The 27,076-nt window shown below is 37.7% G+C and overlaps 1 protein-coding gene across 2 annotated transcripts in view; it reads left to right on the top strand.

The window, feature by feature from the left end:
• Nucleotides 1-27,076, top strand: part of APOOL (apolipoprotein O like) — a 114,164-nt gene that overhangs the window by 64,130 nt on the left and 22,958 nt on the right. For both annotated transcript variants that reach the window (XM_020875481.2, XM_070461963.1), the window contains exon 3: nucleotides 23,382-23,501. In XM_020875481.2, the coding sequence (XP_020731140.2) occupies nucleotides 23,382-23,501 (120 nt within the window). The remainder of the gene's footprint in view (nucleotides 1-23,381; nucleotides 23,502-27,076) is intronic.

Here is a 27,076-nt window from a genome sequence, read left to right on the forward strand (position 1 = left end):
GGGTGTTTCATCTTGGGTTTATCCTGTTTGGGACTCTCTGGGTTTCTTGGACTTGTGTAAATATTTCCTTCCCCATTTTGAGCAAGGTTTCAGCTATCATCTCCTTGAGTATTTTCTCACGGCCTTTCTTTTTATCTTCTTCTGCGACTCCTATGATTCGAATATTGGGGCATTTCACATTGTCCCAGAGGTCCCTGAGGTTGTCCTCATTTCTTTTGATTCTTTTTTTCTTTTTTCCTCTCTGCTTCATTTATTTCCACCATTTTATCTTCTACCTCACTTATCCTATCTTCTGCCTCCGTTATTCTACTGTTGGTTCCCTCCAGAGTGTTTTTGATCTCATTTATTGCATTATTCATTTTTAATTGACTCTTTTTTATTTCCTCTAGGTCCTTGTTAAACATTGCTTGCATTTTCTCAATCCTTGTCTCCAGGTTATTTATCTGTAACTCCATTTTGTTTTCCAGATTTTGGATCATTTTTATTATCATATTCTAAATTCTTTTCCAGGTAGATTCCCTATCTTCTCCTCTTTTGTTTGGCTTGGTGGGCATTTTTCATGTTCCTTTACCTGCTGGGCATTTCTCTGCCTTTTCATCTTATTTAGATTGCTGTGTTTGGGGTGGCCTTTCTTTATTCTGGTAGTCTGTGGTTCCTTTTTATTGTGGAGGTTTCTCCCAGTGGGTGGGATTGGACGATTGGCTTGTCAAGGTTTCCTGGTTAGGGAAGCTTGCGTCAGTGTTCTGGTGGGTGGAGCTGGATTTCTTCTCTCTGGAGTGCAATGGATTGTCCAGTAGTGAGATTTGAGATGGGTCTATGGGTTTGGTGTGATTTTGGGCAGCCTGTATATTGACGCTCAGGGCTATGTTCCTGCATTGCTGGAGAATTTGTGTGGCGTGTCTTGCTCTGGAACTTTTTGGCTCTTGGAAGGTGGTTGGTTTCAGTGTCCATATGGAGGCTTTTGGATAATCTCTTATTAATATTCCCTGTAGCCAGAAGTTCTCTGGTGTTCTCAGGTTTTGGGCTTAAGTCTCCGGCCTCTGGATTTCAGTCTTATTCTTCCATTAGCCTCAAGACTTCTCCATCCATACAGCACTGATAATAAAACTTCTAGGTTAATGGTGAAAAGATTCTCCACAGTGAGGGACATCTAGAGAGGTTCACAGAGTTACATGAAGAAGAGGAGAGGGAGGAAGGAGATAGAGGTGAGCAGGAGGGGCAAAAGGGGGACTCAAGAGGAGAGAGACAGATCTAGTCAGTACTCTGTTCCCTAAGTCTTCTCCATAGCCCAGAACACACACAGAGATTCACAGAATTGGATTGAGAAGAGAATGGGGAGGGAAGAAATAGAGGTGATCTAGGGGAGAAAAAGCAGAGTCAAAAGGGGGAGAGAGTAATCAAACCAGTAATCACACCCCTGAGTAAAAATGGGTAGTGAAGTTTGGATTCTTAAATGTCCAAAATTGATATCAAATACTGAAAAACAAAGATTAAAAATCTAGAGTAGATGTTAGACTCTTAAAAATACAGTAATAAAAAAAGAAAAACAAAAAATTTAAGAAATATATATGAAGTTTGCTTTAAAAGTAGGGTCCTTATTTTTCAAGGTTATAGTGGGTTATAGAAATGAAAATTAAGGAGTAATAGAGGAGTAGTAGAGGACTTTAAAAAAAAAAGAAAAGAAAACTAATTTTTAATTTTTTTTAAGTAAAAAAATAATGATAGTAAAAATATATCTAGAAATTTCTCTGGATCTGTTGCAGGCAGTGTGTGTTCAGTTCAGTTTCAGATAGTTCCTTTTCCCAGCTTATACTTCTCAACACCTATAGGCCCCTTCCAGTATAGTCAGTGTTAACTACAGGGATTTTCATCTTTTGCACCTGTCACTTCTAAAGCAGTTTCCTTTGTTTATTTGGCTTTTGTTTGCAGGTCTCTACAGTGTCTAATTTCCGCCCTGACAGAAGTGGGCCCAGGTGGTCTCTTGTTTAGGTTTGCTTGTACAGTCATGCTGTGGGGAGGGAGGGGCACTGCAAACAAAGATCACTGGCATGTGTGGGGAGTACTCGCAGTGTTTTGGCCACACTGGGTTTGCCCTCACTTACGGAGTGTGTGCTTTCCCCATCTACACTGCCCAGGCTCCAGGTTGCCCTACAGGGATCAGGCCCTGAGTTCATGCACTTCCCAGGCCTAAGCTGCTCAGGTTTAGGTTCTCAGGTACTCTACAAAGGCGCAGACTCAGTTGGGCCTGCATTTTGTGCCTTCCCTGTCCCCGAGCAGCTCAGGCAACCAGGAGCTTGACGAGGGCACTCTCCCCAGGTGCAGTGTGACTTCTCCCCTCCCTGTCCCCACCTCAGTTTCTGCCTGCACCAGCCGGTGTGCCTTGTGTCTCTTCTGGAGAGGTGATCTTTGGCTGCGACCCTCCCAGTGGATGTCAAACATCCAGGATCTCAGGATGTCTTTGGTTAGAAACTGGAAGCCTGTTTGCAGTTTGGTGGGGGATGCCATCTCTGGGGTCGAGTTTACCTCTTTCCGGCTCTGGCTGGTGCCCGCCTCCCCGCTACCTCCGGTGGGCGGTAGGCCGGTCTGCAGCAGGCTAGCTCTTCTCTGGTATTGCTCAGTTCTTTTGTTCTGCGAACGGGCCAGCTGTGCCTTAGGTTAGGGCTTTTTGCAGGTTAATTCTCTCTTGCTATCCTACAGTTTAATTTGCTATCTCATGTTACCTCCCTCAGATTGCCCTCAGGGCATTCAGGTCCAGTCCTTACCCTAAGCAATGAACCCCGCTCCTCTCTGTTCAGCCCCCACTTGCTGGTGGAAGATCCAAGTGTCTGGGGTACTTTTCTGCTGGGAGTTGCTTTTAGGCATGTAATCTGTGGGTTTTATTTATTTTTCCTCCCAGTTAGGATGCCCTCCGAGATTCAAAAACTTACCCCAGACCCGCCAGTGAGAGGGTTTCTTGTTGTTTGGAAACTTCCTCTATTAAGTGTCCCTTCTGGGATGGATCTCCATCCCTAAGTCTTTTTCTCTCTTTTTATCTTTTATATTTTGTCCTACCTCCTTTCAAAGACAGTGGGCTGCTTTTCTGGGTGCCTGATGTCCTCTATTAGCAATCAGAAGTTGTTTTGTGTAGTTTGCTCAGCATTCAAATGTTTTTTCAGTGAATTTGTGGGGAGAAAGTGGTCTCCCCATCCTATTCCTCCACCATCTTTGCTCCCTCCTCTTCATGTATTTTGAGTTGATCTTTGTATATGGTAAGAGATATGAAATTAGGGTCCAATTTCATTCTTCTGCATCTAGATACCCAGTTCTCCAAACACGATTTTTTAAATTGTTTTATTTATTTATTTTTGGCTGTGCTGGGTCTTCATTCCATGGGTGTGTGCTTTCGCTAGTTTTGGTGAGCACGGGCCACTCTAGTTGTGAACTTCACATTGCAGCAGTTTCTCTTGTTGTGGAGTATGGGCTCTACAGTGCACGGATTTCAGTAGTTGTGGAGTGTGGGCTAAGTAGTTATGGTTCCCAGGCTCTAGAGCACAGGCTCAATAGTTGTGGTGCACAGGCTTAGCTGCACTGTGGCATGTGGCATCTTCCCAGATCAGGGGTCGAACCTATGTCTCCGGCCTTGGCAGGAGATTCTCACCACTGATCCACCAAGGAAGCCCCCAACACCACTTATTGAAATGACTATCCTTTTCCCACTGTCTTTATCACCCTTGTCAAAGATCAAGTTTGGCCATAAAGGTATATATTTATTTCTGTATAGCCTGTTCTGTTACATTGTTCTATATGCCTGTTTTATGTCAATATAATAATATTTGGATTACTACAACTTTGTAATACATTTTGAAATCAGAAAGTGTGATTTGTTGTTGTTGGTCAGTCACTCACTCATACCCAACTTTTCGTGACCCTATGGACTCCAGCACACCACGCTTTTCAGTCTTTAACTATCTCCTGGAATATGCTCAAACTCATTTCCATTGAGTTAATGATGCCATCCAACCATCTCATCCTCTGTTGCCCCCTTCTCCTCTTGCCCTCAATCTTTCCCAGCATTAGAGTCTTTTTCAGTGAGTCAACTCTTTGCATCAGGTGGCCAAAATATTGGAGTTTGAGCTTCAGCATCATTCCTTCCAATGAATATTCAGGATTGATTCCCTTTAGCATCGACTGGTTTGATCTCCTTGCTGTCCAAGGGACTCTCAAGAATCTCCAGCACCACAGTTCAAAAGCATCAATTCTTTAGCACTCAGCCTTCTTTATGGTCCAGCTCTCACATCTGTACATGACTACTGGAAAAACCATGGCTTTGACTATACAGACCTTTATTGGCAAAATAATGTCTCTGCTTTTTAATATGCTGTCTAGGTTTGTCGTAGCTTTTCTTCCAAGGATCAAACATCTTTTAATTTCCTGGTTGCAGTCACCATCTGCAGTGATTTCTGCCATTAGCATAGTGTCATCTGCATATTTGAGATTATTGATATTTCTCCTAGCAATCTTGATTCCAGCTTGTGCTTCATCCAGCCCAGCATTTTGCATGATGTACTCTGCATATAAGTTAAATAAGCAAGATTACAATATATGGCCTTGACATACTCCTTTCCCAGTTTTGAACCAGTCCATGTTTTTTTTTTCCAGTCCGTGTTCTATGTCCAGTTCCAACTGTTGCTTCTGCATTCAGATGTGTACATCTTTCCCTTTCTCATTTGCCTTTTGCTTCTCTTTCTTTCTCAACTATTTGTAAGAACTCCTCAGACAACCACTTTCCCTTGTTGCATTTCTTTTTCTTGATTGTGGTTTTGAAATCAGAAAGTGTGATACATCCAGCTTTGTTCTTGATCAAAACTTGCTTTTCTATTCAGGATTTCTTTCTTTCTTTCTTTTTTTTTTTTCATTTGAAATTTAGGACATTTTTTTTCTGATTCTGTAAAGAATGCCATTGGGATTTTAATAGTTGCATTTAATCTATACATCATTTTGGGCAGCATGGACATTTTAGCAATATTCTTCCAATCCACGGACATGGGGTATCTTTCTTTTTTGTGTCTTCTTTAATTCCTTTATCAGCTTTTTAAATAATTTTCAGTGTCCAAGTCTCTCACCTCTGGTTGAGTTTATTCTTGACTATTTTATTATTTTTATAGCTATTGGAAATGGAATTATTTTCTTAATTTTTTTGGATAGTTCACCATTAATGTGTAGAAACACCACTGATTTTTTGTATGTTGATTTTATATTTTGAAGTTTAATGACTTTGTTTATTAATTCTCATAAATTTTGGTTGTTCTTTGAGTTTTCAACATACATCATTGTGTCTTGTGCAGATCCTTAACTTCTTCCTTTTTGATTTGAATTTTTTAAAATTTGTTTTTCTTGTCTAGTTGTTCTAGCTAGAACTTCTAATGTTGTATTAAATAGATGTTTTGAATGTGGGTATCCCTGATTTAAGTGGACTTAGAGAATAATTTTTCAGTTTTTTTTCCAGTTAGCCATGGGCTTTTCATATATGTTTGTTAAGTTCCTTCTATACCTATTTTGTTTAGAGCTTTCTCTCATGAATGGATTTTGAATTTTGTAAAATACTTTTTCTGCATCTATTGAGATAATCACAAATATGGGTTTTATCTTTTATTCTGCTAATGTTGTGTATCACGTTGATATGCACATGGTGAATCATCCTTGCATTCCAGGGATACAGCCCACTTCTTCCTGTTGTATAATTCTTTTAATATGCTGTTGAATTTAATTTACTGTTACTTTATTGAAATTTGTTGCATCTGTATTCACTAGGAACGGGCTTCCCTTGTGGCTCAGCTAGTAAAGAATCTGCCTGTAGTGCGGGAGACCTGGATTCAGTCCCTGGGTTGGGATGATCCCCTGGAGAAGGGAAAGGTTACCCACTCCAGTATTCTGCCCTGGAGAACTCCATGGACTGTATAGTCCATGGGGTCGCAAAGAGTCAGACATGACTGAACAAATTTCACTTTCACTTCGCTAGGGGTATTGATTTGTGGTTTTATTTCCCTATAGTTTCTGTGTCTGTTTTTTTTTATCAGAGTGATACAATCAAATAAGTTTAGGAGTATTCCCTCTTCCAGTCTGGGGGAGAGTTCAAGAAGAACTGGTATTTGAATTTTTAATTTACCTGTGAAGCCATCTCATCCTGGGTTCTTCTTTGTTGAGGGGATTTTGATTACTGACTCAATCTCTCAACTGGTCTCTTCCGACTTTCCATTTCTTCTTGTTAGGTTGTATATTTCTAGGAATTTATCTATTTCTTCTAAGTTATCCAATTTGTTGGCATGTACTTATTCATGATAGTCTTTTAAGATCCTTTTGTTTCCAAGGCACCAATTGTAATGTCTGGTCTTTCATTTCTAATTTTATTTGAATCTACCCTCTCTCTCTCTCTCTTTTTTTTTTTTTTTTGCTAGTTAGTCTGGCTAAGAGTTTGTCAATTTTGTTTATCATTTCAAGAAGTACTTTTATCATAAACCTTTCAAGTATGCTTGAATGCCCATATCTAAGAAGGAAAATAGTTTAAAGCACTGATTTTAACCATTTTGACTTCTTTGAGGATCTGATGAAAATTTTGAATGTTCTTCCTAGGAAAGTGCATATTCAAAATTTTGCTTACAATAGACCACAAAAAGCAAACCTGTTCTTTAGACTGTTGATCTAATTTATACTGGGGTATAAATGAAAAATCAGCAGGTTTTGATTAGGATACAAGAGAGAACAAGAACACTCTATGACTCATAAAGTTTGAATTGGGGAGTGTAAAGAGACACGTGCACCCCAATATTCATCGCAGCACTGTTTATAATAGCCAGGACATGGAAGCAACCTAGATGCCCATCAGCAGACGAATGGATAAGGAAGCTGTGGTACATATACACCATGGAATATTACTCAACCATTAAAAAGAATTCATTTGAATCAGTTCTAATGAGATGGATAAAACTGGAGCCCATTATACAGAGCGAAGTAAGCCAGAAAGATAAAGACCATTACAGTATACTAACACATATATATGGAATTTAGAAAGATGGTAATGATAACCCTATATGCAAAACAGAAAAAGAGACTGAGATGTATAGAACAGACTTGTGGACTCTGTGGGAGAAGGCGAGGGTGGGATGTTTTGAGAGAACAGCATCGAAACATGTATATCTAGGGTGAAACAGATCACCAGCCCAGGTTGGATGCATGAGACAAGTGCTCGGGCCTGGTGCACTGGGAAGACCCAGAGGGATCGGGTGGAGAGGGAGGTGGGAGGGGGGACCGGGATGGGAATACATGTAAATCCATGGCTAATTCATTTCAATGTATGACAAAAACCACTGCAATGTTGTAAAGTAATTAGCCTCCAACTAATAAATATAAATGGGGAAAAAAAAGAAAAAAAAAAGAAAGAAACATGTAATTAAATAATTTTATCTATTTTAGCACCCATACATCCACCTATATTCTTCCTTTCTTGGAAGCTGGGGAACTTCCTTACCTGCTGTGTACCTGCTTTTTATGCATGTTATACTCCTTTAATATAAAATATGTACCTTTGACCTTCCTAATTACACATAGTTGCTAATGTAGTGAATTTAATTTTCAAGCATTAGCCTGAAAAGAGAAACATTTTAATCCTGGTATAGGTAGCAAAGGGTGATCTGTCTAATGGTAAAACAAGAATTTTGTGACCCATTACTTGTAAAGTTTTACCAAACCTAAACTGTCTCATATTTGTTGCTGATAGAAGATCTAAAGCTATTAATGATCTAGTTCCCTTGCTATTGATGGGTAAACTTGATTCTCCCCAAATATGTCTTTCTCAAATCTTAAGGAAAGATGATACACCCTGAATATAAAGCAGATAATATGTATTTTTTAAGGGACTAAGTCCTTACCTCATTAATTTTTCATAATTATTTTATGTTTTATATTTGTTTTTATTGACTATAGATTAGAATTAAAAGACTATTTAATCAGTTTATGAAAGGTATGAAAATAATAACATGATGAACAACCATATACCTACCATCTAGTTTAAAGGAAAAACAAAATAAAATCCCTTTGTTATTATCACACTCCCTATCCATACAGAGATAACCATTACCCTATCCTGAATTTTGATTATTGCTTCCTTTCTTTACTTTTCAACTTTACCTTGTATGTCATTATTACTAAACAGTGTTTTTTGTTTTATAAGTTTTTGAACTATATGTTGATGGAAATATACCTGCATATCCTTTTCTCCATTTTTCCCCTTTTGTTCTACAAATACTTATTTATGCTCAACATTTCTGAAATTCATCCAGATTTTTCCATGTAGCTGTAATTTGTATATTTCCCCCTAATTTATATTTCATTGTGTGTATATAGCCCAAATCAAGGTTGCTCCATATTCTTGTCAACTTGATATTGTCAGACTTTGCCAAATAGGTGGCATTGAAATGCTTTCTCACTGTGGTTTTCATTTGCATTTCCATGTTACTAATGAAGATGAATATCATTTTATGTATTAGTTATTCTAGTGGTTATATACAGGTATAACATTGCACTTGTATTTTTCTAATAACTAATATGTCGAGCATCTTTTCATGTGTTTATTTGCCATTCTTCTTTTGTGAATAATCTGTTAAAATGTTTGGCACATATTTATTAGGTTATTTGTTTAGTTTGCTATTATTCAGCTTTATTTTTTTAATATATATTCTGGGCTTTCAGCCCTATATCAGATATGTGATCTGCAAATATCTTCTCCTAAACTGTGACTTATCTCTTCTTTGTATATTACTTTTTCATTGCTTCTGTAACAGACTACCAGGAAATTAGTAATTTTAAACAACACAATTTTATTATCTTATAGTTTTTATTAAGCTAGAATTCTAACACAAGTATACTGGGCTAAAGTCAAGGTGTTGGCAGGGTTGCATTTGTTTCTGGAGGCTCTTGAGAGAATCCATTTTCTTCTTTTTTTCAGCTTTAGAGACTGGACCACTTTCCTTGGCTTATGGCCCATTTCATTCATTTTCAAAGCTAGGAAAGCTAGTATAAGTCATTCTCATGTCACAGCACTCTGACCATTCTTCTACAGTTACATCTCCCCCTGGCATTACCCTTCCATGCGCCCCTTCTTCTTCTAATGTTTTAGGATTACTTTGAACCCACCCAGATAATCCAGGCAAATCTTCCTATATTAAGGTCAACTGATTAATGTTAATTATATATGCAACCTTAGCTCTCATTTATTGTAACATAGCATATTCATGACTTCCAAGGATTAAGACGTTTTTGGATGGAGGTCATTGTTCTGCACACACTACCTCATTTTAACAGTGTCTTTTGGGGAACAGAAGATTTTAATTTTTATAAAATCTAATTTGTCAATTCTTAAATTTATGGGTTATGGTTTTGATGTCATGTGCAAGAAATTTTTGCCTAATCAGAAGTCATAAGCATTTATTCATGTTTTAGTTATTTTTTAATAAATAATTGGGTTTTAGTATATTTAGATTTAATGCTAATTTTTTAAATTTTTCATTGGAAATATAATTGATTTACAGTGTGTTTGTTTCAGATGTACAGTAAAATGAATCAGTTATATATATATATACATATATCCACTCTTTTTTAGATTTTTTCTTCCCCATATAGGCCAGAGTTCCTAGCAGTTCCCAGCAATATACAGCAGGTCTTTATTAGTTATCTATTTTATATATAGTAATGTGTATATGTGGGCTTCCCAGGTGGCACTAGTGGTAAAGAATCCACCTGCCAATGCAAGAGACATAAGAGATGCACATTTGATCCCTGGGTTAGGAAGATCCCCTGGAGGAGGGCATGGCAACCCACTCCAGTATTCTTGCCTGGGAAATCCCATGGACAGAGGAGCCTGGTGGGCTATGGTTCATGGGTTGCCAAGAGTTTGACATGACTGAAACAACTTAGCACACATGCACACATGCACATTGTGCATATGTAAATCCTAATCTCTCGATTTATTCCCCCCTCCCCCTCTGTAACCATCAGTTTGTTTTCTATATCTGTAACTGTATTTATGTTCTGTAGATAAGCTCATTTGTACCCTTATTTAGATTCCACATATAAGTGATATCACATATTTGTTTTTCTTCTACTTCATCTTGGACTTTACTGATAGCTCAGTTGGTAAAGAATCCACCTGCAGTGCAGGAGACCCCAGTTTGATTCCTGGGTCAGGAAGATTCACTGGAGAAGGGAAAGGCTACTCACTCCAGTATTCTTGGACTTCCCTTGTGGCTCAGTTGGTAAAGAATCTGCATGCAATGCGGGAGACCTGGGTTTGATCCCTGGGTTGGGAAGATCCCCTGGAGAAGAGAAAGGCTACCCACTCCAGAGGTCGCAAAGAGTCGGGCACAACTGAGCGACTTTTCACTTTCACTTTTACTTCACCTGAGTATGACAATCTCTAGGTCCATCCATGTCACTGTAAATGGTATTATTTCATTCTTTTCATGGCTGAGTAATATTTCACATTTTCTTTATCTGTTCCTCTGTTGATGGTCATTTAGGTTGCTTCCATGTCCTGGGTATCGTGAATAGCGATGCAATGAATGTTGGGGTGCATATATCTTTTCAAATTATGGGTTTCTTGAGATATATGCCCAGTAGTAGAATTGCTGGGTCTTATGATAGATTTATTCCTATTTTTTTTTTAAGGAACCTCCATACTGTTCTCTATAGTGGCTGTACCAGTTTGTACTCCTTGGGAGTATAGAAGGGTTCCCTTTTCTCCACATCCTCTCCAGCATTTATTGTTTGTAGACGTTTTGTTGATGGCCATTCTGACATGTGAATACCCCACTGTAGTTTTGATTTGAAGTTCTCTGATAATTAGTGATGCTGAGCATCTTGTCATGTGGTTTTTAGCCATCTGTATGTCTTTGTTGAATAAATGTCTATTTAGATCTTCTGCTCATTTTTTTTGTTTGTTTTTTGTATATTGAGCTTCATGAGCTGTTTGTATATTTTGGAGATTAATCCCTTGTCAGAACTACTTTTGCTGAGTCCCATAGGCTTTGGATTGTGGTGTTTTGTTGTTATTTGTTTAGGTATTTTTTAATTTCCTGTTTGATTTCTTCAGTTTTTATTGGTTATTCAGCCTTCACATGTTTGTTTCTTTACAGTTTTTTTTTCCTATAATTGATTTCTCATCTCAGTGTTGTGGTCAGAAATGATGCTTGATCCTATTTGTATTTCTTAAATTTACCAAGGCTTGATTTGTGACCCAAGATGTGATATATCCCATGGAGAATGTTCTGTGTGCACTTGAGAAGAAAATATATTCTGCTGCTTTTGGATGGCATGTCATGGTTCAATGTGTCATTTAAGGCTTGTGTTTTCTTATTCATTTTTTGTCTGGATGATCTTTCCATTGGTGTAAGTGGGGTTTTAAAGTCCCCCACTATTGTTTTATTACTGTTATTTCCCCTCTAATGGCTGTTAGCCTTTGCCTTATATATTGAGATGCTCCTATGTTGGATGCATATATATTTACAGTTGTTATATCTTCTTCTTTTATTGATCCCTTGATCATTATGTACAGTCATTCCTGTCTCTTATAACAGTCTTTGAAATCTGCTTTATCTGCTATGAGTATTGCTGCTGCTGCTGCTGCTGAGTCACTTCAGTCGTGTCCAACTCTCTGCAATCCCATGGACTGTAGCATGCCAGGCTCCTCTGTCCATGGGATTCTCCAGGCAAGAATACTGGAGTGGATTGCCATTTCCTTCTCCATGAGTATTGCTACTCCAGCTTTATTTTGATTTCCGTTTGTGTGGAATGAATGTCTTTTTCCATCCCCTCACTTTCAACCTGTGTATGTCCCTAGGTCTGAAGTTGGTCTCTTGTAGACACCATATATATGGGTCTTGTTTTTGTATCCATTCAGCCAGTCCATGTCTTTTTGGTTGGGGCATTTAATCCATCTTCATTTAAGGTAATTATTGATATATATGTTCTTATTGCCATTTTCTTAATTGTTTTGGGGTTGTTTTTGTAGGCCTTTTTTCTTCCCTTCCTCTTTTGTTTTCCTCTCTTGTGGTTTGATTACCATCTGTAATATTGTGTTTGGGTTGCTTTTGCTTTTTTTGTGTTTATCTATTGTAGTTTTTGGGTTTGTATTTCCCATGAGGTTTTGATAAAGCAGTCTATATATAGGTTATTTTAAGTTGTTGGTCTCTTAATTTCAGATGCAATTTCCCTTTTCTTCATTTGTACTCCACTTCTCATGGTTGCTTCTTTTGATACCATACCAGTGAGCTTTCCTATTTGTAATTTTCTTGTTTTTAGTTGTAGCATCTTTTTAGTCTTTTCTTGCTTAGAGCAGTTCCTTTAGCATTTGCTGTATAGATGGCTTGGTGGTGCTGACTTCTCTTAGCTTTTGCTTGCCTGTAAAGGTTTTGATTTCTCAAATCTGAATGAGAGCCTTGCTGGGTAGAATATTCTTGGTTGTAGTTTTTTTTCCCCTTTCATTACTTCAAATATATCCTACCACTCCCTTCTGGACTGCAGAGTTTCTGCTGAAAAATCAGCTGATAACCTTATGAGAGTTCTCTTATATGTTATTTGTTGCTTTTCCCTTACAGCTTTTAATATTTTTTCCTTGTATTTAATTTTTTTCATTTGATTAATATGTGTCTCAGCATTTTTTCCTCCTTGGGTTTATCCTAGATGGGACTCCTACCTTCCTGGACCTGGATGATTATTTCTTTTCCTGTGGTATGGAAGTTTTCATCTAAAATCTTTTCAAGTATTTTCTCAGGACCTTTTTTTCTCCTTCTGATTCAAATGTTGAATCTCCTAATTTTCTCCTAATTCAAATGTTGGTGTATTTAATGTCTCAGAAGTCTCTGAGACTGTCCTCATTTATATTCATTCTTTTTTCTTTATTCTGTTCTGTAGCAGTGATTTCCACCATTTTGTCTTCCAGCTCATTTATCTGTTCTTCTGCCCCAGTGATTCTGCTTTTGATTCCCTCTAGTGTATTTTTTATTTCCGTTCTTGTATGGTTCATCTTTTTCTTTCTTTGTTCTTTAGTTCTTCTAAGTCTTTGTTAAACATTTCTTGTTTCTTCTCTATCTGTACCTCCATTTCCTTTTCTGATTGTGGATCATCTTACTATTATTATTCTGAGTTCTTTTTCAGATAGACTGCCTATCTCCTCTTCATTTAGTTGTTCTTGTAGGTTTTTATCTTGCTCCTTCATCTGCAACATACTTCTTTATTGTCTCATTTTGTCAAACTTACTCTGTTGTGGCCTTTCCATAGGCTGCAGGATCGTAGTTCCTCTTGCTTCTGGAGTCTGCCCCTTGGTAGACGAGATTTGTCCTGCGGCTTCTGCTATTCCCTTGATAGATGGTTTGACTGATGTTATAGGGACTGGATATTGACCAGGGCCTTCTCTTTGCTGTTTGGTTGTCACTGCTTGGTCAGGTGTGAGGTCTGCTCCCTATTTGTTGGAATAGAGGCCCCCAGATATTTGGCTGTGTTTGTGATCTATGATACAATATAGGTGGGATTGAAGCACTCTTGCTGGGAGAGAAGCCACTGAATATTCTTCCTTTGGAGCTATTCACCTGTCAGTGTGTTCTGTTGTGTTCCCTTTTGCCTGTTGTATGGGCTCACAAAGTACACTGTTGTTGGTGCTGCTCTCAGTCCCACCTTAACTGTGGATATGACATCAGTTGGCCCTGGTGACTCTCAGGTGTTTTTTTCACCAGGCCACCTGTGCAGATCCGCTGAAGTCAGGTCCCAGGACTGCAGTAGTTGCACACCTGGAGTCACTGGAAGCTGTGGAGTCAGCTCAGACTCTGGCCTGCCCCAACCCCTGCATGTACATGCCTACAAAGCCTGCAGCTGCTAAAGTCAGACCCATCCCAGCTGTAGGAGCACTCATTGTACTTTCAGACATTTCGTAGTAGCTGACTATAAGAAGCCATTAGCAGAGGATAACTCTGTGGTTCATACAGCTACAAGGATAGATTTCAGCTCTTCTTCCTTAATTACACAGTCCCTGGGGTTCAGCTGTGGTTTCAGCCCCACCAGAGTCTGCTCTAGAGATTGCCAGAAAACGTGAGCCCATCAGGCAGGAAGGAGCTGAGGTGGCAGTCAAGACGAGCAGGCTGCCCAGGTGGGAGGGTGCTGGGGTAGCCATTGGAATGCACTAGCTGGTCTGGCAGCGATCAGAGCTTGCAGGTTGCCAAAGCGGGAAGGTGAGGGTGGTAGTAGAGGAGACAGTGGCAGGGGTATATGAGCCTTCTTTTTCAGGAGCCCTCCCTAGTACCTGTGGAGACATGGTTCAGCATTTGCACTTGTGAGGAGAAAGGCTGGAATGGTGGCCCCTCCCTTCTGCATCACTCAACAGTGGCACTTTGCTTCTATAGTGGTCATGGCTTCCTCCACAGGCATTCCTGGTTTCATAGCTCCTCACTCTCATCCCCTCATACTGTCTTCTCATAGCCAGCAGCAGTATCCTCCTTTGGTGTGCTCTCCAAACCCCATGTTACAGAACCTAGCCCCAGGACACCCATCTCAGACTGAGCACAATGCTGTGGGACAAACCCTCTGTAGGTCTCCCTCTGTCCTCCCTGCCACTGACCAATTGCTGACCTCTCCTCCAAGACCCCAAATCTCCCCTTCTGCCCCATCTGATCTCCTTGCTGATAAAGGGGCTTCCCCAGATGATGGAGCCTCTCCTCACCTCCAGCTCCCCACCAGGGACTCAGGTCCCGTCCTGCTTCCTCTCTTCCTTTTCTCTTCTTTCTTTTGGCCGGCTCAGTTACATGGGGATCTTTCTTGTCCTTTAGGTGTCCAGGGTCCTCTGCTAGTGTCCATCAGGTGCTCTGTGAGAACTGTTCCATATGTAGATGTATTCTTGATGTTTTTGTAGGGGCAGATGAACTTCACATCCTCCTACACCTCTGCCATCTTGGAAATCCCCTTACTGCTAATTTTAGAAAAAAAAATTATCACTACAAAAAGAAAGCTCATACCCATTATCATCACTTCAATTTCACTCTTTCCCAAGCCCCTGGTATCACTGATCTACTTTCCTTATGAAAATGCCGATGCTAGACATGTCATATAAATAGAATCATATAATATATGACCTTTTGTTACTGGCTTCTTTCAATTACCAAAATGTTTTCAAGTTTCATCCATGTTATAGAATGTATAATTATGTAGTTTCTTTTTATTGATGAGTATAATTCATTCTGTAAATACAGCAAATATTTATCCATGTATCAGCTGATAGATATTTGGGTTATTTCCACTTTGGGGCTATTATGGCTAATGCTGCTATGACCTTTGGTGTATAAATTTTGTGTCAACATTTATTTTCATTTCTCTGAGGTATAGACCTAGGAGTGGAATTTCCGATCCATATAGTAACTCAGCTTTTGCTTTTTAAGGAAGTGCTAGACTGTTTTCCAAAGCAACTACACCATTTTATCTTCTCACCAGCAGTGTATAAAGGTTCCAGTTTTTCCACATATTTACCAGTCCTTGTTATTGTATGCTTTTTTTGATTGTAGCCATCCTAGTGGGTATGAAATGATACTTCATTGGGGATTTGATTTGCATTTCTATAATAAGTAATAATGTCAAGCATTTTTTTCATCTGCTTGCTGATAATTTTTACTTCTTTGAAGAACTGTCTATTCAGATTCTTTGTCGTTTTTTAAATTGGGTAATTAGCCTTTTTATTGCTGAATTGCAAGTTCAGAATATATATAGATTATATATTCTAGATACAAGTTGTTTATGAGACACATGATTTATAAGTATTGTCTATGGTTGTCCTTTTACTATATTGATGATATCATTTGCAACACAATTTTTTAATTTTTATGAAGTCCAACTTATTTTTATATTTTTAGTTTTGTTGCTAGTGCTTCTAATGATGTATACAAGAAATCATTGCTTAAGCCAAAGTCATGAAGATTCACCTTTATGTTTTCTTTTAAGAGTTTTATAGTTTTAGCTCTTATAGTTATTTACATGATCCATTTTGCATTAATTTTTTTGTCTGTGGCATGAGGTAAGGATCCAACTTTGTCCTTTTGTGAGTCAGTAGTTGTCCATGCACTATCTATAGAAAATACTATTTTTGCTCTATTGAATTTTCTTTGTTCCTTTGTTGAAAATCAGTTGACCATAAATGCATGGGTTCATTTCTAGACTCAAAATTCTATTCCATTTGTCTATATGTCTATCCCTATAACAATGACACACTATTATTTTGTAACAAGTTTTGAAATTAGGGAGTATGTGTCTTCTAACATTTTTTGTCTTTTTCAAGATTGTTTTGGCTATTCTGGGTCCCTTTCACATCTGTATGAATTTTAGCATCAAATTTTTCTTTTTATGAGGAAAAAAGGCAATTGGAATTTTCAAAGTGCTTCCATTGAATCTGTGGATCAATTTGGGAAGTAATTGCCATTTTAACAATATTAGCTTTCTAATCCAAAAACATGGGATATCCGTGATGCCTTCTATTTATTTACATCTTCTGTATTTCTTTCAACATTTTTTATAGGTTTTGGTGTATAAGTCTTACACATCTTTGTTAAATTTACTCCTAAGGATTTTATTTTTTGATGTTTTAAATAGAATTGCTTTCTTAATTTCATTTTAAGATCATTCATTGCTAGCATATAAAAATATAGTTGATTTTGTGCATTATTTTATCCTGCAACCTTGTAGAATTTATTTGTTATAGGGATTATGCTGGGTTTGTTAGGATTTTCTGTGTACAAGATCCTGTCATCTGTGAATGGAGAGAGTTTTATTTATTCCTTTCAGGTTTATTGTCTTCTATTTCTTTTTCTTGCCTGAATGCACTGACTAGAACCTCCAGTAAAATGTTGAATAGAAGTAGTAAGAGTGGCATTTTTTATGATTTTGATGTAAGGGAATAAACATTCAGTCTCTTACCATTAAGATTTAGCTGTTGGAATTTTGTGTTAGCATATTCTGTATATTAGTCCTTTGAAACTTCCTGAGAGTTTCAGTTCCTGAAATGGCACAGGGTGTGGTCAATTTGTATACATTTTCATTTGTGCTTGAAAATATTATGTATTTTACAGTTGTTCAATTCTTTGTGCTATATATGTCCATGAGACCAAGCTTATTGATTATATTTTTCTGTACCAGGAATCAATAGTTTTTTTCTTAAAAAAGCCTTATAATAAATATTTTAAACATACACATCTCTGTCACATCTTCTTAACTATTGTTGTAGCACAAAAGCAGTCATAGACAATGCATTAATGAGTGAGTATAGCTGTGATCCAGTAAAATTTGAGTTATATAAACAGATGACTGGTCCATAGGTTGTCGTTTGCCCGTTTCTGTTCATTACTATTTTTTAAATCTCCTTTTGATCAGCCATCATAGATAATAAGTTAAACTCCCTGTGATGGTGATTTTGTCTGTTTTTCCTTGTTTCATTAATTTTGAGAATATATTAATAGATTCATACAAGTTTAATAGTGTAATCTCTCTTATTTAAATGTTTGGCCTTAATATAGGCACTTTATCTCTAATAGTGGTTTTTGTCTTAAAATCTATGTATCCTAATATTCACATAACTTATAGTACCTTTCTTTTGGTGGCTATTTGCCCAATATGTATTTTTTATTCCTGTTTTTCCCCTAACTTTCCTAAATAGTTGTTTTAGGAATGTCTCATATAAAAAGCATGTGACTGTATTTTGTAAATACACTCTTTTTGTCTTTGGCTTTTAACTAGATCATTTTATCCATTTGCATTTACTATAATTTTTAATATCTTTGGAATTTTTTATATCAAGCTTTTGTGGGTTTTGTTACCTCTTCTTATTTCTTTGCTTTATGTTTACACTTAATTTTTTTTTTCTATAACAGAATTTGTTGATTCTACCTTCTTTTTATTTTCTTTATTGGTCACCCTAGAAATTTTAACCTGTATTCATTCCAAGTCTCATCATTATATTCATCCTCCATCCAAACAATACTAGAAATTGAGAACATTTTAATTTCTGTCATCCCTTCCTAACTTACATGTGTGTGTGTGTGTCTGTGTGCGGGTGTGTGTGTGCGTGCTCAGTCATGTCTGACTCTTTGAGACCCCATGGACTGTAGACTGCCAGGCTCTTCTGTCCATGGAATTTTTCAGGCAAGAATACAGGAGTGGGTTGCCATTTTCTGCTCCAGGGGATCTTCCTGACCCAGGGATTGAACCCTCATCTCCTGCATTGGCAGGTGGATTCTTGACCACTGCACCGCCTGGGAAGCCTTTCCTAATTTATACTACCTTCAGGGAGGTAGTTCTATATTTTTAATACATGTATACAATTATTATGTTATATTTTCATTGTTTCAGTTTTATCCACGTATTTACCACTTTCTTTGCTAATGATTCTTTCTTCTATCACAGACCTTCTCAATGGGAACATTTTTCTTCTACCTTAAGTACGTGATGTGGAATTTCTCACTGAGGGTCATTTGTTTTCAAACTACCTTGGATTTTGTCTGTCTGAATGTGTCCTTACTTCTCCCCTCATTTTTGAAACAAAGGTATTCTACTGAATATATAATTCTCAGTTGAGTTACTTTCTTTAGCACATTGAAGATATTATATCATGCCTTCCAATGTTGTTTTTCAGTTTATCTAGTTTTTATTCCTGTGAAGGTAATCTGTCTTTTCTATCTGCTTTTCTTTTTAATATCCCCCCTTTGTCCTTGGCATTATGGAATTTTTCTATGGTTTGTCTAAATGTGGACTACTTTTTATTTATCCTGTTTGGGATATGTTGGATTTCTGAACCTGTCAAGTGTTCTTAAGTTCTGGAAAAATCTTAATTATTCTCTTTAAATATTACTTCTACCCTATCTTTCTCCTTTCTTTTGGATCTCTGATTAGACCTAAGTTGATATTTCTCCATCTATTGTACATACCACTTTCATATTTTTTTCATTTCTTTGCATAACAATTTCTCTCAGGACTACTAGTTCACAAAGTCCCTCAGAAACTCTAAACTGTTTCTGATCTATCAAAACTTATCAACGGAGTTCTTTAAGTTTTGATCTCCAGTTCTAGAAGTTATCTTTCACTTTATTTTCATTAGCTTTGGTAATTTTTGTAGTCTCTTGCTCTAAACTCAAATTTCCCCTTCTATTTCTCTAAATATAAAAAATATATGTTGTTGTTGTTCAATTGGTGAGTCCTGTCCAGCTCTTTGTGACCACAAGGAGTGGAGCACACCAGACTTCACTGCCCTTCACTGTGTCCTTCATTCCATCTCCTGGAGTTTGCTTGTCAAGCTTATGTTCATTGAGTTAGTGATGCCATCCAACCATCTCATTCTCTGTCACCCCTTCTTCTCCTGCCCTCAATCTTTCCCAGCATCAAGGTCTTTTCCAGTGAGTCAGCTCCTCACATCAGGTGGCCAAAGTATCAGAGCTTCAACTTAAGCATCAGTACTTCCAATGAATATTCAGGGTTGAGTTCCTTCAGGGTTGACTGGTTTGATCTACTTGCTATCTGAAGGACTCTCAGGAGTCTTCTCCAGCACCACAATTTGAAAAAAACAATTCTTTGGCACTAAGCCTTCTTTATGGTACAACTCTCCCATCTGTACATGAATACTTGAAAAACCATAGCTTGTAGTATATGGACCTTTGTCAGCAAAGTGATGTCTCTGCTTTTTAATACACTGTCTAGGTTTGTCATAGCTTTTCTTCCAAGGAGCAAGTGTCTTTTTATTTCGTGGCTATGGTCACCATTCACAGTGATTTTCAAGCATAAGAAAATAAAATTTGCCACTTTTCCACTTTTTCCTCATCTATTTGCCATGGAGTGATGGGACCAGATGCCGTGTCATGATCTTAGTTTTTTGAATGTTGAATTTTAAGCTAGCTTTTTAACTCTCTTCTTTGAACCTCATCAAGAGTTTTTTTTTTTAGTTCCTCTTTGCTTTCTGCCATTAGAGTGGTATCATCTGCATATCTGAGATTGTTGATATTTCTCCTGGAAAACTTGATTACAGCTTGTGATTTATCCAGCCTGGCATTTCATATGATGTAATCTGCATATAAGTTAAATAAGCAGGGTGACAATATACAGCCGTGACATACTCCTTTCCCAATTTTGAACCAGTCCATGTTCTATGTCCAGTACTAACTATTGCTTCTTGACCTGCATACAGGTTTCTGAGGAGACCAGTAAGGTGGTCTGGTATTCCCATCTCTTTAAGAATTGTCCACAGTTGTGATCCACACAATTAAAGTCTTTGGCGTAGTCAATAAAGCAGAAGTAGATATTTTTCTGGAATTCCCTTGCTTTTTCTATGATCCAACGGATATCAGCAATTTAGGTTCTGATTCTTCTGCCTTTTCTAAATCCAACTCGTACATCTGTAAGTTTTCAGTTCATGTACTGCTGAAGTCTAGGTTGAAGGATTTTGAGCATTACCTTGCTATCATGCTAAATGAATGTAGTTGTACGATAGTTTGAACATTCTTTGGCATTGTCTGTCTTTGAGATTGGAACGAAAACAGACCGTTTCCAGTCCTATGGCCATTGAGGAGTTTTCGAAATTTATTGGCATATTGAGTGCAGCACTTTAACAGCATCATCTTTTAGGATTTTAAATAGCTCTTCTGGAATTTCATCACCTTCACTAGCTTTGTTTGTAGTAATGCTTCCTAAGGCCCACTTGACTTCACGCACCAGGATGTCTGGCTCTAGGTGAGTGACCACAACATCATGGTTATCCAGGTCTTAAGGCTTTTGTATAGTTCTTCTGTGTTTTTTTGCTACCTCTTCTTAATCTCTTCTGCTTCTGTTAAGTCCTTACCATTTCTGTCCTTTGTAGTGCCCATCTTTGCATAAAATATTCCCTTGATATCTCAAGGTTTCTTGAAGAGATATCTAGTCTTCCCCATTCTATTGTTTTCCTCTGTTTCTTTTCATTGTTAGCTTAGGAAGGCTTTCTTACCTCTCCTTTCTACTCTCTGGAACTCTGCATTCAGTTGGGCATGCCTTTCCCTTTCTAATTTGCCTTCTGCTTTTCTTCTTTTCTCATCTGTTTGTAAGACTTCCTCAGACAACCATTTTGCCTTCTTGCATTTCTTTTTCTGTGAAATGATTTTGGTCACCACCTCTTGTACGATGTTATGAACCCCCATCCATAGTTCTTCAAGCACTCTATCAGATCTAACCCCTTCAATCTGTTTGCCACCTCCACTGTATAATCATAAAGAATTTGATTTAAGTCATACCTTAATAATCTAGTGATTTTCTCTACTTTCTTCAATTTAAGCCTGAATTTTTCAATAAGAAGCTCATGATCTGAGCCACAATCAGCCCCTGGTCTTGTTTTTGCTTCTCCATCTTTGGCTTCAAAGAATATAATTTGATTTTGGTATTGACCATCTGGTGATGTCCATGTGTAGAGTCATCTCTTGTGTTGTTTGAAGAAGTGTTTGCTACGACCATTGTGTTCTTGTACTCCCAAGGCCAAACTTGCCTGTTACTCCAGGTAACTCTTGACTTCCTACTTTTGCATTCCAATCCCCCATGGTGAAAAGGACATTTTTTTTTTTTATGTTAGTTCTAGAAAATCTTGTAGGTCTTCATATAACCATACAACTTCAGCTTCTTCAGCATTAGTGGTTGAGGCATAGATTTGGATTACTGTGATATTGAATGGTTTGCCTTGTGAACAAACTGAGATTATTCTGTCGTTTCTGAGATTGTACCCATGTACTGCATTTCGGACTCTTGTCACCAAATACGGATGGGTCATGGTGGAGAGTTCTGGCAAAATGTTGTTCATTGGAGAAGGGAATGGCTGACCACTTCAGTATTGTTGCCTAGAGAACCCATGAACAGTATGAAAAAGGAAAAATATATGACTCTGGACGATGAGCACCCCAAGTCGGTAGATGTCCGATATGCTACTGGGGAAGAGCAGAGAAATAGCTTTAGAAAGAATGAATTGTCTGGGCTAAAGCAGAAACGATGCTCAGGTGTGAATGGGTATGGTGTTGAAAGTAAATTCCAATCCTGTAGACAAAAATGGTACATAGGAACTTGGAATGTTAGGTTCATGAATCAAGGTAAATTGGACATGGTCAAGCAGGAGATGGCAAGAATGAACATCAACATTTTAGGAATCAGTGAACTAAAATGAATAGGAATGGGTGAATTTAATTCAGATGACCATTATATCTACTACTGTGGGCAAGAATCCCTTAGAAGAAATGGAGTAGCCCTCATTGTCAACAACAACAAAAAAACACATGTATTTGATATCATATGTTCTAGTGTAGACATTTTTGCGGTTCTGATTCTGCTCTTTGTTGTTTCTGCTAGCTCTTGTCAAGATCCTTTCTAATGTTTTCTAATTTTGCTTCTTTGAATTTTTTAAATTTTTCAAAATTGTGGTTTCATATTTTTTAGAACTTTATCTGTTATAATTCTTTGAAGTCTGGGTGGCTTCCTCCAGAGAGAATCTGTTCATTTGCATCTGCTACATATCTGTGAGGGATACCAGCCTGGGAGCACACTACATGTATACTTGATTTGAGATTTCTTAGATTATTGAGATAGTTTTGTGCTATAGTTTATGAGTTCTCACTTGTGACTGCCAATTCTTAGGAAATGTTCTTTCTTCTTTACTCAGTGACCAGTCTTTGAGACATTCAGTTATCCTAACAGCCCCTTGCAATGAAATGTTTATTTCTAGCTCAACCTTAATTTGGGGTGCAGCACCTTGAGATGCCAGTTTTTAAAGGGTCTCCAGTAAGATTGTGCACCTCAAGCTCATTCTGGGTTTTGTTTTCTGAATCCATACTCCATTAACCATCTGTTTCACAGCAAATGACATCAAGGTAGAAGCTGGTTTTGTTGTTCATCTCTGCATTTTTGCCTTCACCTAATGTCTGGCTTTTGAATAGTCTTTATAAACAGGTTACCAGGTTATTCCTGCATTTAAGATGGTTTAAAATATATTTTGGTCTTCCCAGGTGGCGTTAGTGGTAAAGAACTCGCCTGCCAATGCAGGAGACATTAGAGATGCAGATTCGATCCCTGGGTCAGGAAGATTCCTGGAAAAAGTCATGGCAACCCACTCCAGTATTCTTGCCTGGAGGAGCCTGGTGGGCTACATAGTCCATAGGGTCACAAAGAGTCGGACGTGACTAAAGTGACCTATCGCACAGGCAAAATATATTTTATCAGCATTTTTCAGTTGTTTTCAGTAGGAAGGTTGATAAGGATTCTTATTCTGCCATATGCTGGAAAAAAGAAGTTCAGCTATTTTATATTTTTGACATGAACTTTTTCCCTTCTAGCTCCCCATATATACTGCACCACCTCTCCAGTCTAAATATGTTGAAGAGCAGCCTGGTCATTTACAAATGGGCTTTGCATCCATTCGCACTACAACTGGTCGTTATATTGGCTGGTGCAAGGTAAGTGAATTCTGATAGTGGTTTAATATCAGAGGGTTCTCATTGTCTTATGTAACAATTGTTCCAGTTATCCACTGATGTATAACAAACTGCCCCAAAACTTAATGGCTTAAAATAGTAACTATTCTAACTCATGATTTTGTGAGTCATAAATTTAATCATACTTCGGATAGCTAATTCTTCTGTCGCATATGCTATTGACAAAGGTCACTCAGTGGCATTTATCAGGTGAATGGACTGATCTAGAGACTCCAAGACAGCTTCATTCTCATCACGGACACCTTGTCACAGATGGCTATAAGGCTGGGCTCAACTGGGAATGTTGACTGAAGCATCTACACCCAGCCTCAGGTAGTCAGATAAGGTATATGGACAGTTCAGGGCTTCTAGATAAAATGTTGCAAGAGGCCCTAGTCACAATTCACCAAGCTTCTTACCCATCTTAAAATGTCCAGGAAGGTTACTTGTACAACATTTTGTTGTTAAATAAAGTCACTAAGGCCAACCCAGTTTTTATGGGAGAGGAATTAGATACCATCTCTCAGTATGAGTAGCAGCAAAAAATTTGTGGCCATATATAATGTACTCTACCACTACTGCATAGATTAAAGAAGTTCAACAATCATTTATGTCACATGGCATGTACAAAACATTGCTTGAGTTCTTACATGAAGTTCTGAGGTTACTTCTGCATTGTTCCTTATTTGACTAAGTAAAATGTAAACATATTGGGTTTGGGTCATAAGACATTTCTGACTGTAGCCATCTATTGGACAAAATAGAATTCACCTTATTTTAATATTTAGCTTTGAATCAACACTATCCAGCAGTAGAATGGTGGAATAAGCTAGTACATTACTGCTGTTTCAATATCACATCCACATAGAGGTGTGCTAACATCAACATTTCCAGTGTAAATGTCATAGATAATGTCAGTACTATTAGTTTAATCATTGTGACCTAATAACCACACAACTTTTCCTCAAATCTAACCTATCAATTGTGAACCCTTGTGCCTTTTTTGTTTCTAATCCATTCTTTTTGGAAAGAAAATTCTAATGTTCTTAAATAGCAAATCTTTGAACTATGGTCATTTCAGCTGGCATTTCAAACATCTGATGAATATATGGTGTTTTATTTTATGCCTGTCAAAAAATTCTGATAGACTTTTAACACACCCTTAATAGTTTGACTAGTTGTACTATAGTTTGATCTTAGCAAGAAATAGCTTAACTAATAGGGTCTGAATCATGCCCGTGAGAGTATATGTCAACATCTGGATGATTCAGACTGAAGTCTCTTGACAGCTCATTTTCCATAGTGTCCTCAAAGTTGTTTTCAGTGAGGGAAATTGTTCCTGAGGGATATTTAAATTGGTATTGTTACTATCACCCAATTTAAGACCAAAAGAACTTTTTATTCTGTTAATATGCTGAACTGAATAGGTTGAAGGAGGGTGCTTTCAAATGCATTTCATCTTCAATGTAAACATTTCCGCTCTAATTTTCTCTTAAAAAATAATCTATTCTCTAAAAATTACTTCTGACTCAAATTACATTCTGCATTAAACTTAGAATCATGGAGGGCAAATTCATTTTCTATTCCTGTTCCTTAGTGTTTTGAAATTTAACTAGCAGTGACCTCCAGTGGTAAAAGTGAATCCCTAAACACAGCTAAGGAAAATTCCCCAAAAGCAGTGACTAGTTTTCTTCCTCAACAGTTACATGATTCCCAATCAACTGGTCTGTAAGTATTATAACTTCGAAGGTAAACATTTTTTCAAGAGACAGTCTCTAAGGAGATATAGCTCAGTGGCAATTAGGGCACATGTTGGTTAATGAAGCAACAGACAAAGGATTAATCTCAAAAATATACAAGCAACACCTCCAGCTCAACTCCAGAAAAATAAATGACCCAATCAAAAAATGGGCCAAAGAACTCAACAGACATTTCTCCAAGGAAGACATACAGATGGCTAAAAAACACATGAAAAGATGCTCAACATCATTCATTATCAGAGAAATGCAAGTCAAAACCACAATGAGGTACCATTACACGCCAGTCAGGATGGCTGCTATCCAAAAGTCTACAAGCAATAAATGCTGGAGAGGGTGTGGAGAAAAGGGAACCCTCTTACATTGTTGGTGGGAATGCAAACTAGTACAGCCGCTATAGAAAACAGTGTGGAGATTTCTTAAAAAACTGGAAATAGATCTATCATATGACCCAGCAATCCCACTTCTGGGCATACACACTGAGGAAACCAGATCTGAAAGAGACATGTGCACCCCAATGTTCATCACAGCACTGTTTATCATAGCCAGGACATGGAAGCAACCTAGATGCCCATCAGCAGACAAATGGATAAGGAAGCTGTGGTACATATGCACCATGGAATATTACTCAGCCATTAAAAAGAATTCATTTGAGTCAGTTCTAATGAGATGGATGAAGCTGGAGCCCATTGTACAGAGTGAAGTAAGCCAGAAAGATAAAGACCATTACGTATACCAACACATATATATGGAATTTAGAAATATGGTAAAGATAACACTATATGCAAAACAGAAAAAGAGATACAGATGTATAGAACAGACTTTTGGACTCTGTGGGAGTCCAAGGCAAGGGTGGGATGTTTCAAGAGAACAGCATCGAAACATGTATATTATCTAGGGTGAAACAGGTCACCAGCCCAGGTTGGATGCATGAGACAAGTGCTCGGGCCTGGTGCACTGGGAAGACCCAGAGGGATCGGGTGGAGAGGGAGGTGGGAGGGGGGATCGGGATGGGGAATACATGTAAATCCATGGCTGATTCATGTCAATGTATGACAAAAAGCACTACAATATTGTAAAGTAATTAGCCTCCAATTAATAAAAAATAAATGGAAAAAAAATAAAACACAATGAACAGGTTCTGCATCTGATCATCATGAAAGTATCTGAGACAAAGTTACTAATACTTTGTCAATAGCAATAATCTTTCTTATTTAATGTAATTATTTCTATTTTCTTTGCTTTGAAAATCTTTTATTGTTGTCGTTGTTTTCTTTTGTTGTTTTCATTCCATGATTTCATAGCATCTAGTTCATAGAAGGAGACTATATATGTACACTGTGTTTTGTAGTTCCGTTGATAGAATACAGCATGACAATGGGCAATTGGTACTGGTAAATTATTCCATACCTTCATTTTTCTTCTGATGTAATTGAGATAATACCTATTGAAAAAAATGTGTGTAACAATATTTCCTGTATTAAAATAGAAACAGGTAAAAGGAGGAATTTGATTTAAAGCTTTAATCCCTCCAGTGGGTTAATATGATCTTGATTTGCAGAGAATTTATGTTCCTACTGAAAAAACAAGATCAACAGCAGTCTGTGTAGGATGATTTCTATCCTAAGATAAATGTCTTATTTATTTTTCTAATGCACACTATAAAGCTCAATATTCAAAAAACTAAGATCATGGCATTCAGTCCCATCACTTCATGGCAAATAGATGGGGAAACAATAGAAACAGTGACAAACTTTATTTTCTTGGGCTCCAAAATCACTGCAGATGGTGACTGCAGCC

Source organism: Odocoileus virginianus, chromosome X (assembly GCF_023699985.2).
Source record: "Odocoileus virginianus isolate 20LAN1187 ecotype Illinois chromosome X, Ovbor_1.2, whole genome shotgun sequence".
NCBI classification, from domain to species: Eukaryota; Metazoa; Chordata; class Mammalia; order Artiodactyla; family Cervidae; genus Odocoileus; species Odocoileus virginianus.